At 34.6% G+C, this 14,621-nt stretch overlaps 1 protein-coding gene across 2 annotated transcripts in view; it reads right to left on the reverse strand.

The window, feature by feature from the left end:
* Positions 1–14,621, reverse strand: part of jp (junctophilin) — a 395,271-nt gene that overhangs the window by 11,339 nt on the left and 369,311 nt on the right. The window contains exons 3-6 of one of the 2 annotated variants that reach the window (XM_068360777.1): positions 10,234–10,403; positions 5,976–6,083; positions 4,008–4,181; positions 2,419–2,580 (exon numbers count right to left, since the gene is read on the reverse strand). In XM_068360777.1, the coding sequence (XP_068216878.1) occupies positions 2,419–2,580; positions 4,008–4,181; positions 5,976–6,083; positions 10,234–10,403 (614 nt within the window). Of the gene's footprint in view, positions 1–2,418; positions 2,581–3,998; positions 4,182–5,975; positions 6,084–10,233; positions 10,404–14,621 lie in introns of both variants that reach the window. The other variant, XM_068360776.1, reaches the window with a different exon arrangement.

The raw sequence follows: 14,621 nt of genomic DNA on the forward strand, positions 1-14,621 counted from the left end.
TCTCTGAATGAAAGAGAAAAAACAGCAAATTGGAGCAAAAACTACCTGGAATCAGAGTGATTGAGAAACTCCTGAAATAGGGATAATGTTACAACAGTGGCACCACCTTTCACTTTGTATCATAAAAGTCTCAAAACACACGAGAGTTGCCATGGAGAAGGGTCCTCAAGTAGGTACACAAAAAAAAAGTGTATCTACATTTATGAATTATTTGTTTCTTCAAATGTCTCACTTCCTTGAATTTCCACAAGATTTGGATAGCCAATTTATCTAAATAGCAGGATAAATGTTCTGAATATGTAACATAGCTTGAAAATGACTTTCTACATTTAATTGTTACATGGAAAAAGTTATTTTGTATTCTTACAGCCACCATAATATTTGGTGGGTTCTTCTGATATTTGATTTCTGGCAATTCCCTACGGCAGGGGGATGATTGGTAACCCTTCTCAAAACAGTAAGGAATATTCGTTTGAATAACCTATATTGATTTTAAGATATATTGCAGTTCAATCAATACAAACCTTAAATGGTTCTCATTTTGAACTGGGATAGTCTATATGGCAATAAGATGAGAAAGGTAACAAATGTCGTATCTCCTTGGAGATATAACATGATGCCCCGAAAGTGGGAGACGTCTCTTTGTCGTCTCCGCATTGGTCACACACGGTTGACACACAAGTTTCTTCTGAAGGGCCAACACCAACTGTATTGCAACAACTGTTTGGTACCTTTAACAGTGAGGCATTTGTTGACCGAATGCCCCAATTATAATAACTTGAGAAATAGATATCTGTTTGAGGCTTGAGGTGAGGATGGCAGGTTCATCCTGGCCAAGATCCTTGGACATGATGTGTCGTACAATGCTAGTGGCCTTTTTAAATTGATATCAGAAGCGGGTCTTCTTAATTCTATTTAACTTTCATAACATATTTACTTCTAGTGGCATTTTTAAATCTATATCAGAAGCAGGTCTTCTTGATGCTATTTAACTTTTATAACATATTTACTTATCTGTTTTTAATTGAATATTCTTTTAATATCTATTTATAATAAACGATATCGGCGTCAATGACCTTCGAGGTCAGGATGCCAGAGAACTTCAAATCAATCAATCAATTAATCTCATTTTGAAATACTTGTTTATGGCAAGATTCTCACCAAGCAAAGAATTGTTGTTGGTGAATCCACTGATAGATAATGATAATCTTCAAAAGAAGAGAATATAATTTTGTCAATATAAAGAAGAGTACAGTATTTGACATAAAATCTAACAGTAAAGTGTTTATATAATCTTATCCTCGTATTTATAGATGTTGCATTTATGCATTGTTTACACTTCTTTTGTTACGCTTATGTTTAGTATGACATCCTAAATTATTGCTTTAATGTCTTTTGTTTTTGTAAATGATATTATTAAAAATTTACCTTGTGAATTATGAGAAGTGAGGAATTACTTTTGAAAACTGTTAGTTCGTTTGGTAGATTAAATATTCATGACAGTGTCTTTATAATTGATTACCTGGAAATGCCTGAATTCACTGCTATACATCCCATGGTCAAGCAGAGTTTTGACCTGGTGTTCACAAAGGGTCAAGGTCAATTCTATGGTTCCAACCCAGTCTCCAGTCATAGAGCACCTAATACTGGGCTCACATTATCATTTATATAAGGTGACAAGAATAGGAAAAAGCATAAAGACACCAATGTTATCCTTAGAAAGGGGATTGCTCATTGAAAAACAATAACTTTCTTAGATAATTATTAAATGGATGGAGATTTACCAGCTTCAATGAGCCAAACTTGACTGAAATTGGCATTAGGAACAGATCTGGTTGCTGCCTTGATTTGGTTACATGATAGTGGGCCTATCTTAGTATTTCTGTTGGATTTCATAATACAATTATGTTTATTACATTTATAATCATCTGGTATTAAAATTTGGATATGCTGCGAGTGAACCACATGTGAATAAGGAATTCTAGATATGCTATTATTCTACTGGAAAATATTTCTTGACCAATACCTAATCCAAAAAGTTTTATTTAAACAGAGTTCATGTTTTTCTGGCATAGATGGAGAAAATTTTTGATGTGAAAATATTTTGAACTTTTTTATATTAACTCATTACAGATTTTTAAGTCATGAGTATATCGTTTTCACCAATTTGTTGCTTTTCTTCTTTCTCTTCTTTGGTACAGGATACATAAACATAAAACCAGTGACCTTCCAAGATTAAAACTTTACTTCGAAGACCGATAAGACAGTCTGCCCTTACAGTTTTTGTAACCAATTTCTTTTCATCTTTTAAAATCTCTGGACAAACACCTGCTTACCTAAAAAAAAGCCAAATATTCTTTCCTCAGCTGGAAAAGAAGATGAACAACGAATATTAAATAAAAAGTGACATGACCTCACCTTGAATGTAGTGACGCCGTAGCCATATTTCTTGTTGTTGTACCATTCTCCTTCGTACTTGAGTCCGTCCGTTCTTTCCGACACGCCAAATCCACACCGTTTGTCGTTCTTCCATTCTCCCATGTAGTTTTCGACCACGCTGGCGTCGAGCTGTTCATCCTGCTAAAATGAGTAATGCCAGATTCAGCTTCCTTGCAAAAAAATGTCTCTCTCTCTCTCTCTCTCTCTCTCTCTCTCTCTCTCTCTCTCTCTCTCTCTCTCTCTCTCTCTCTCTCTCTCTCTCAGTATACCTCACTTATTCTATCATTGTTTTACGGCATTTGTGCAACGTAAAAAAGCTAAACATATGATATCAGATACATTAATTTCTATCAGATCATTGTAATTTACATCCCTGTACATTTAATGGATTAATGAACACTTCTGATATGTGAAAAATCATTATTCACACAGCTTTAACTACATCTACAGGACCCACACCATATAAAGAACAATAAATGCTACACACACTACCCTCCACAGTAAGTACACCCACACACCACAAAATTAACGTCAATGAACACTCGCAGTCACTGTGCATAAAACTTTTAAAAAATGGCAAATTTGTATTTTAAAAACAGGACATGAAGATAATATGAGGTCGCAAGGCATTGATGGAAGCACATGTTGAGGCCATTCCTTGTTAAACTGAAGTCTGTTTCTATTTCATAATGTACTATTCCAAAAATGCTTGCTTGACAGCACGACAATTTGTTGAATGCAAAAGAATCATGGCGAAACATACATAAAAAAAGACCAATCACTTCTAATTAACAAACTTCATGATAAACATGACTATGACAGACAAATTCTAAATGTCTCTGGAACACTTTTCAATAGAAATGAAGACAATGAGATGCATAAAAAGAGAAAAAAAAATGCCATTGAATCACGTCTATGCACTGTTCACTTTCTCTAACTACGTTGCAGCCACTTATGAAGCACACTAGAAGAAAAAGAGAAATGACAAACGCTTGATAGAACGGTTAAAACAAAGATGGGTCAGTGACATTTCATGATAGGTCATTCTTGACAAGTCGTTTTGGGTAGAAGATGATATTTGATAGAACAATGTAGGGTATGGGACTGTAGTTTTCTGAGAGTAGGAATGTTTGATTATCTAGGAATTGCATTTTATGTCTTGCAGTTTTGAGAGCTGATATTATGGGTTATTTTGAAAGAAATTTAATGTTCTTTACGGTCATTTTAGAAATGTATTAAGCTATGCAGTACTTAAAGGAATAAACTAAAATATGTTGCTTTTGTGTGCTTTGTTAATCCAACTTCTTATATAACTAAGGGTTGAAATTTGGCTTCTTAATATTTTTCATTGTTTTTACTCTAAGATAATGAAATGCCACTGAAAACGAACAGATGCCATATTAGAAATAGTTAACGGTGTCTGTAGTTACAGGAACAGTCAGCAGAAACAACGGCACCAGCAGCAGAAGCAGCAGCGCTGGCGACATCAGCAGGCAGAGCAGAAACAGCAGCAGCCGAAAAAAAATCTACTAGACTGGCGCTAGACGCACTACACGTACCAACCCTACCTCGATGATGAAGGAAGCATTGGAACCTTCGTCCGGAACGTCACCGGTAGTATACGCCGACTGGCCTGAGTCTGTGGACATCCACGAAGCCGAAGACCCCGTTGATCGGATGGAACCGGACGCGCGCCCACTCTGGATATCTCCCGTACTTCTCTGCCGTCGCATCTTGAGGCCCTGTCGACATTCCGGCAGGTTGAGTATCAATGGCAGATGAAGAAACAACACAAATCAATTATCTAATTATCCTATCTTCTGGAATTTTGGGCCTCACTATAATATATTCCATAGTTGCTCTCAACAGACTTATATGATCTGCTGTAGGTTTTTGAACATTTATTTTTACTTGCCTACTTCTTGAATACTGTGTATCTATAGTATTTACATGACTATTTATTTATTAACTTGTTAATTTTTAGTTATATGCATTTTTTTATCTTTATTTGACTTGACTTATCTTATATATATTATATTATGTGAATAATAATAATAATAATAATAATAATCCCAAGATCCAATATTACTATTACCTCATAATGTTATAATATAATACATATTACGAACTCCTACAAATGGCCTTAAAATCTAATGGAGGTAAAATACTCACTTGAGTATTTCAATTTCGCAAACACTAACCTAAAATTAACCAGGAAATAACCAAAACCAACAGAAATGATCACTTGATGGTTGTATCAAATGATACTGTGATACATTTGTTTATATAAACACTCACACAATATATAAAATAAAAACACGAACACACACATAATATATACATATATATATATATATACACACACACACACACACATATATATATATATATATATATATATATATATATATATATATATATATATGTGTGTGTGTGTGTGTGCGTGTGTTTATGTTGAACATGCTGACATAAGTCTTTTTGTAGTTTATATATGACCCATCTGCTTTGACGTTGTTACTGTTTTTAGAAAGATTTATTGTTAATTTGTTCTCATCATTTATTCATTTCCTTATTTCTTTTCCTCACTAAGCTATTTTTCCCTGTTGGAGCCCTTGGGCTTATATCACCTTGCTTTTCCAACTAGGGTTGTAGCTTAGCAAGTAGTAGTAATAATAATAATAATAATAATAATAATAATGTAATACTTATCTAAACTATTTTACTCAACTTTTTTTTAATAAAGGAAGTATAAATGATAAATCTATAGGAAATCTGACATTATCAGCATCTGAGAACATCCGTCTCTTACAACCTTGAAGGTAACTCGTTTGAAAAAAAAAAAAAATATTCTCTTTATCACTTGATGTTTACTTCTAATGAAATGGGGAATAGCAAATAAGGATACCAGACTCCAAAATAAGATTTTAGCATTTTCCCAAAATTGAACATATTTACTGATACTAGACATTATGGATTTTATAAGGCTCCTGTCTCAAACATTGGTTCTATTATTACTCAGGTACTGAGGAGTTCAAGGTAGGGAGATATTCTTATCTTCAATAAAAAAAAATTCATAATTCTTCAGGAACTTTTTGTTACATTTTCCAAATAGACATGAATTTATGTGCTTTACGGGCTTTACAAATATCTTAAGAAATAGAAAACTCATGGAATACGGCTTAGGAATATGTATATGTATACGTCATGAGACTACACATATGCAATTTATCTGGAAATCTTTCTTGAGATATACTATATATATATATATATATATATATATATATATATATATATATATATATATATATATATATAATATATATATATATATATATATATATATATATATATATATATATAATATATATATATATATATATATATATATATATATATATATATAATATATATATATTTTATATATATATATATATATATATATATATATATATATATATATATCATTGTATACATTTATACCTTTTGCATCTCATTCCTAAGGTACACAAACTCCTAGCCTAGTATACCCAACTCACCTTGAATACATTTTTGATGTTACTCGATTTCTCCACAAGACTGCCTCGTCTTCTGGGCACTTCGTCACTTCTCGCCCGTAACACGAACCCGCCGCGCCCGTCGTCCACCTGAAATCAAAGGGTAGTCTCAGAAACTTACGTTAGTTCAGCACACTCTGTGGTGAATCACTTCAGGGTCAAGTTAGAGGAAAATTTTCTTAACTTGTGATGAATCACTTCAGGGTTAAGTTAGAGAAAAATCTTCTTAACCTGTGACGAATCACCTCAGGGTTAAGGTAGAGAAGAGTCTTCTTAACCTGTGATGAATCACTTCAGGGTTATGTTAGAGGAAAATCTTCTTAACCTGTGATGAATCACTTCAGGGTTATGTTAGAGAAAAATCTTCTTATCCTGTGATGAATCACCTCAGGGTTAAGTTAGAGAAAAATCTTCTTAACCTGTGATGAATCACCTTAGGGTTAAGGTAGAGAAGAGTCTTCTTAACCTGTGATGAATCACTTCAGGGTTATGTTAGAGGAAAATCTTCTTAACCTGTGATGAATCACTTCAGGGTTATGTTAGAGAAAAGTTTTCTTAACCTGTGATGAATCACTTCAGGGTTATGATAGAGAAAAGTCTTCTTAACCTGTGATGAATTACCTCAGGGTTAAGTTGGAGAAAAGTCTTCTCAACCTCTGATGAATCGTTTCAGGGTTAAGGTAGAGAAAAGTCTTCTTAACTTAAAAAAATTTTTTCATACAAAGCTAAAGTCAAATACGATTTAAAATTCCTATATTATGTGTTTTTCCTATTTATATTAAACTTAAAGAAGTTTTTAGCCAGCATTTTCTCTTTGCTGTTCAGCTAACTGCGTATAATTACATGTACCTGATTTTTCTAGTGATAAGAACATCCGATCATAAACTAGAATATTATTTTTTTTATCAACCTTATTTTCATGAACTTTTCACACTAAAGCTTATGTTTTTTAATCTAATTAAATTGCAATTTCTATTTATAACATTTATGTAAACATCTGAAGGCAGATAGTAAAAAAATTCCAGTAACTTGAAAAAAAATTTAGATCAGGTTTTATCATTTATTCTAAATATTTATGGAATAATTCTATAGTAAATAACTACTACACCCAAACGCCTGCTTTATCTAATTTCACTTAGGATTAATAATCATTTGATTACAAGTAGAAGTTTTTTTTCCTAAGATGTATAAGAATATTTTCAGATTACATGCTACAAAAACTTTAAAACATTTATGTCATTAAAGGAGAAGTAATGGAGTCCACATCGCATACATAACATACACAGCAATTGATTTGACAAATACACAATTCAAAATTATCTAGACACAGAGAGAGAGAGAGAGAGAGAGAGAGAGAGAGAGAGAGAGAGAGAGAGAGAGAGAGAGAGAGAGAGAGAGAGAGAGAGAGAGAGAAAGCAGAGCAACTCTTTTTAAGCCCATTCGTCGAGACTACATTTGGCTGATAAAGATTCCACTGGCCTTCCCCCAAGCTGTAGCTAGTCTAAGGGTGACACTGACATGCGATACACCTCCCATGACTTAGAAGGCGCCGACATCTGAAAATCTTTATAATAGTCTTTAGCAGATGGTCCCATCCTAAAAGTGGGGTAATGTGTAGTTCTGACTACAGCTGGTTCACGCCTCCAAAAGAATGAAAGAATTCAGTGGTCTTTAACTTTGGGAAATCTACATTTGACATCAATGTTTACGACCTTGATCTCTTATTACTTGAGAACCGATACAAGTTTGGCTGTATTATAGAAAATTTTCTAAACAATTCATTCAGTTAAATCAACGAAAAGTAGAGCAAATTTCACTTGTTCATTTATTGCTAATTGAACAAAGGAAAACAATGAACAGGAAGTTTAACCTTTTGTTTAACAATTGGGCTAAATCATTCAGTCATTCAATGTAGAAAGAGATTCAGTGGAACACAAACATTTAATATTAAAATAATCAAAAGCACAACAATATAAACATTGATTCACAATGCAAATTCCTAATCAAAAACAAGAAATCACTTATAAATGTAAATAACTGCGACATTCCTCGTAATTTTGGGGCGAGTCAGTTGTCATAGATACTACATTCAAGAGATATCAAAGCAGGTTTTTATTAAGGAAAAAAAAAAAAAGAAATTTAAAGGATTTGGTAACAAGACTGATTGATTGATTGATTTGAAATTTTCGGGCATCTTGACATCTAAGGTCACTGACGCCGATTAGTAGCAAGAACTTCTATGGAAAAGGAATAGTATAGTATACAACACAATATTATGGCATATAGTACTATAACTATAAGATAGTCTAAATGAGAAACAATATGGAGAACATACCCAAATAGTGTATAAAATTACTAGATGGACAGAAAGCTTAAAATAAAAACAAATGGTCAATGTAAAAGGAGATTGAAAATATAAAAAAGCCACAAAATATAGTAGGGTACATCTTCACATCCACTGCTTACGCACTTGTAAACTTGTCTAATACTGCAAACAGCTATACATAAGAGAACAACTTAATATAAAACGCATAAATAATTCTTCAACAGGACTGTTTCCAGGTGGAAGTCAACTAATAATACGTGTCTTTTGCAGTCCCCCTCCACTCATGAACACGAATGATAATATGAACTAAAAAGAAACCCTTTTTGGAGCCAGGAAGGGTAGATTTCAAAAGTGAATTAATCCAGATTTCCCCTCACACACACGCTTCTTAGCAACCACTCTTATTGGTTATCTATACACAGGTATTATAATGCTATTTTGAAGAGCTATGTCATGTTATATTCTCATTATTATATCAATTTTGAGCCGGCCCCTCTCTACCCATCTATCAACCTAACTATTTATTGATTACTTAAATCACATTTTAGCGTTTAGCCAGCTCTGTTATTTTTACTTAGTTCTTGGAATCTTAATAATGACGTCATTCTAAACTGGGAAAGCAGCACTACACGGTCAAAGAACCTAAATGTGTATTATGGGAAACGCCGTGTGCTTTGGCATTGCTTAATCTTATGACGTCAAGAGCTTTCTCCCAAGAGTGGCAGCGAGCGATTCTTTAAATACGGTTGACTCAACCGGCCAGATATTCGACGAGGAAATAACAAGGTGCTTCATTGAGAAGATCCTTCGCAAATATTTTGAAAAAAAAAGGTCGCTTGCTCATCACTTAGCAATTTAGATGAGACATTTATGTCCTTATAGTCTAAACTCCTATGTTTTTGGGAAGGGAAATTATTGGCAATAAATCATGAAAGGCTATCCTCATAGGCCATTCTGGGACTACTGAAATCATGACAGGCTATCCTCATAGCCATTCTGGGACTACTGAAATCATGACAGGCTATCCTCATAGCCATTCTGGGACTACTGAAATCATGACAGTCTATCCTCATGGGTCATTCTGTGACTACTGAGATTATGACAAGCTATCCTCATAGGCCATTCTGGGACTACTAAAATCATGACAAGCTATCCTTATAGGCCATTCTGGGACTACTGAGATCATGACAAGCTATCCTCATAACCATTCTGGGACTACTGAGATCATGACAAGCTATCCTCATAGGTCATTCTGTGACTACTGAGATTATGACAACCTATCCTCATAGGCCATTCTGGGACTACTAAAATCATGACAAGCTATCCTCATAGGCCATTCTGGGACTACTGAGATCATTACAAGCTATCCTCATAGGCCTTTCTGGGACTAATGAGAGCATGACAAGATATCCTCATTGGCCATTCTGGGACTACTGAGATCATGACAAGCTATCCTCATACGCCCATCCGGGACTACTGAAATCATGACAGGCTATCCTCATACACCCATCTGGGACTACTGGAATCATGACACTATTCTCATAGGCCATTCTGGGACTACTGAGATCATGACAAGCTATCCTCATACGCCCATCCGGGACTACTGAAATCATGACAGTATTCTCATAGGCCATTCTGGGACTACTGAGTTCATGACAAGCTATCCTCATAGGCCAATCTGGGACTACTGAAATCACGACAGGCTATCCTCATAGACCTATCTGGGACTACTGAGTTTGTATTAACCTCTATATCTCTTTCATTATTAAATTTCATAGGTGAGTCTAAGGAACTGTCCTCTTAGGAATCTAATCGGTGTCTCCCCACAAACCAATCTCTCTCTCTCTCTCTCTCTCTCTCTCTCTCTCTCTCTCTCTCTCTCTCTCTCTCTCTCTCTCTCAGTGCGAAACTTACTTTTCTATCTCTGTCTGCCAAGGGATCACCAGCACCGTCAGATCGCAAGGAGGTGGTGGAACCCCTGTTGTTGGCTCTGGGTCTGCTGACGGAGGCCTGGCCGAACTGCGCTGATGTCCTGACGCCGTATCCATGCCGAAGGCCTCGAAGCCACTGACCCTTGTATGTACCTGAGAAACAAACAACAACTAAATACAAAAGGCAGAAATTAACAGAGTAAGTTAACGAAATGTCGCCAACGATGGTTGACCTTGCAAGAATTACCTACAATATCTTGTGATTTATTTTTCTTAACAACAAGTTCATAAACTAAATCAAATGTTCACAGTATTCTTTATATTGCCTTTCAAAATCAGCTATCTGTTAATTGCATACTCTAACACAGGGTGGCCCAACCTTTTCCATGGCAAGGGCCACATTACCTGAAATCCTTCATGGCACGGGCCAAAAAATAAGATTAATATTAGAATTAGAATTCCTGGTGCAGTAACTGAAGGGGAGCACCTTCCCCCCCAGGGGAGAGGATTCATTTCCTTTATATAAGTGATTCTTTTTACCAAGTATGTAGATGCACTTGAAGAGTTTACACACCGTGTCTTAAGATTTTCCCCCATTCTTATTTGTATATGGATATTTCTTTTCCGAAACAAGACAAAAAAAAAAGGTAAAAAATAAAAATATAAAGCTTATATATTTCTGTTAATATTTAACTTCAAATCATAATTAAAGTACATATGATATACAAAAAGAGAAGAAAGATATAAACAACTCAGATACTAGTTTTTAGTAATAGTTTTTAATCATAAGATAAGACAAAATAGAGCCTTTCACAATTTTATTCCTGTTTAATTTCAAAATACTGTACAATCAAAGTAAATCTATACACACAACCATATATATATATATATATATATATATATATATATATATGTGTGTGTATGTGTACGTATGTTTGTGTATATATATATATATATATATATATATATATATATGTGTGTGTGTGTGTATATATATATATATATATATATATATATATATATATACAGTATATATATATATATATATATATATATATATATATATACAGTATATATATATATATATATATATATATATATATATAAATATATATATATATATAAATTTGTGTATATATATGTATATATATATATATATATATATATATATATATATATATATATATATATATATATATATATATTTTCTCTCAAATTCACAACATAACCCTTCAAGTTTTCAAAAAAAAAGATGAGGAGTACGTTCCATTATTTCTGTTCAATTCATGACAAGAAGGGGTGTTAGATCATTCTTCTTTAAGCATTCACTGAAAAGTTGCAGCTTTTTAAACACCAGACTGTTTCCCAGCACTCAGCCCCCTAACACGTAATATAGTGGCAGGTCACTGTACTCTGTGTTTAGTTTTTCCAGGAATGATATAAATTTTCTATGCCTAAAGAAATATTTCCACCTCTGATTAAGTTCACAATACTGACAATACTTCTCATGGCTTCTCATCTGCAGTATTTTGCTTCATAAGGCCTCTTGGTGAATAATGCAGTGCAGTGTGATGCAATGCACTCCACTTTTCTTTAAAAGACCAACTAACGCCACATTACTGCCAACCATAGCTTCTGTACTATCAGTTATAATGCAGGGACACATTTTAAACCCTCCATATTCATTGACCACGGATTTTGGGGAAAAGTATATATATAAGAACCTCTGCTATCATCATTCAATGACTGCATCTTGACAAGTTTTTCGTGAACCACAAAATCTTCGCCAATGGTGCCGGCAAATACGAGTAACTGACTTGTGTCACTTACATCAGTGCTATCATCTAAGTCCAGTAAAAAGTACTTGCGATGTTTCATTATATTTTTAAGTTTCATGGAAACATGCTGATTAAATTCATTCATTCTTCTTACAACTCTTTGGTAAGAGAATGACACACTTTCAAATTTTTTTACTACCAGGTACATTTTCTTCAACAAACTCTTGTACTATTTTACTGCACACTGCTTTATTAGTTCTCCACCCCTAAATGCTTTTCTGTTTCTTATAAGCACCAAAGTAACTTCTTATAAAGCAGTAAGACTAGCTGTTTGTGGTTTACAGAAGTTATGTAGCCCATGATTTTGCTGTTGATGTTTGCCCATCAAGATATTCAATATACCACTTCGTGATTTTCCCGCTATTGAGCATACTTTTCTTTGTGCAATGTCTCACAATGCCATTGAATATTCTTCTTCCCACTTCATATCATATGCTCTGTTCATATCACAACACTTTCTTCTCTTACCTTGACTCAATATGGAAAGACGTTATGAACAATAGTGCTTAACTGCAAAACAGAGGCAAGCTGAAAACTATTCGAAACAGCAGGGGCTTCATCCCCATTCTATTCATGGGGTTTTCATTAATCTTGTTACATTTATATTTGTTATTGTTATTTGGAGAGAGAGAGAGAGAGAGAGAGAGAGAGAGAGAGAGAGAGAGAGAGAGAGAGAGAGAGAGAGAGAGAGAGAGAGAGAGAGAGAGTACTGAAATTCTACTGAAATGTGTGATTTTAATTTTATTTCATTATTTATCATTTTTTATTTTGTTAGTATTCAGGAGGGATCATTTAGGTCCAGTAAGGTTTCGACACATTAAACCATACAGCATAATTAGGTCAGTGTAGGAGGGTCACAAAAAAATCCCCTTGCGGCCCTGTAGTTGGACCACCCTGCTCTAACACATGGACACTAGCTGAAGATTCCAATGGATATTTATTTCAAAGCCAAGGCTGGCCATATAACCACTAATTCTTATGAAGCTCTGTTTGCATCTACCTAAAATAAATTCTCTTTATATTCTGTATTGAGACAAACCATTTACACCTCTTCACCTTATCCATGAATACCGTTTACATAAATTCTAAGGAACTGTTGTGGCTTTTCTTTATATTTACTGTCTTTACTCCACTATCGATATTTTGGTTGTTCTTAAACTCATAAAAAAACCCGTCAACGAAACTTTTAATTCTAATGTACAGTTAGAATTTGGAAAACTGATCCTTTTCATACTAAATTCCCTCCAATAGTCAGTAAAACAAGTTTACAATTTCTTTCCTGGGTGCTGTTTTCCGACTCGTGTCCTAGAAGTCTCGTGCTCCCTTGACCAGCCAGGTACACTTGTGCCCTATGCATAGTGACTGTCAGGATATAGCTGTGTGTGCAGCCTTTGCACGAGAACATTGGAAAATTATCACAGAATGATGAATGCAGGTGGCAGAGTGAATAAACGAGGAGCAGTTTAATTAAGTGGTTAATTAGATCATCAAAATAACAGATTACTCGCCCACGCGAAATGAACCGCTTGCCAGAATAGAGGAGCAATGAGATAATGGTAAATTGCGAGCGAAGCAAGCCACGGCAAAGTAAAGACCAGTTGAACTAAGTGATTAATTAGATAATAAAAACAATGCACGTACACACATTTTGGATGCAATGGGCAGAGTAACCATAGGGTTCCTGGCTGGTGGAAGGACACACCAATAGGATCCTAGCTGGTAGACATGAGCATGAGATTTCTGGGACACAATTCGGAAAATTGCTTACTAACTTTGGATAAGCTCATGCTTTCTTTGTTTCCTCTGATGCTTTATCTTTTTGACTTAATATAATGATATTGTATCTTTACTTAACACTGCTGGCTACCGTTACTGTGGCACTATTGTGTAATAACAAATCAGTCAGACCTGAAATCGTAACTTTTACGTTAATTTTTTCCCGGTATGTTCTGCGCAAAAAGAATTTGGCTTTGTTATAGAAACCAGATCTTAGAGGTTTTCTTTTAATTTCTTAGATTCGTGTCCCTTTTTAATACTGCCAAGCTGTTGTTTAGTAGAAATGTCAATCCTTTGTACCGCACATGTTTTATACACGCTCGTACACTGTAATTCTTCTTCTTTGTCTGCATCTTTTCCCACCTTTATGAGGGGTCGATGTTTCTGGTCATCCCTGATACAGTCCATCCACCTTCGCTTTGGTCTCCCTCTCCTTCTCGTTCCCTGTACCTCCATTTCCATCACTCTCCTCCCAATATACTGTTCATCTCTTCTCATGGCATGATCATACCACCTCAGTCTACTTTCTTGGATCTTATCTGATAATTTTCTACCAACTTGTGATATCATGCTAGTTCATGCTTTACCATGTTTGATTTTTTGTGACACTCTTGCTCGCAAGTCGCTGTATAAAAACTCGATGATTGTTTAATAAAGTTTAGCTGAATTCACCTCGCCTCTCAGTTACAACCTAAGTGCTCGCTCGCACATCTTCATCTACTCGACTGAAAAGGCAAGTTGAGTTACAATAAAATAT

This window comes from Palaemon carinicauda, chromosome 37, assembly GCF_036898095.1.
Source record: "Palaemon carinicauda isolate YSFRI2023 chromosome 37, ASM3689809v2, whole genome shotgun sequence".
Classification (NCBI taxonomy): Eukaryota; Metazoa; Arthropoda; class Malacostraca; order Decapoda; family Palaemonidae; genus Palaemon; species Palaemon carinicauda.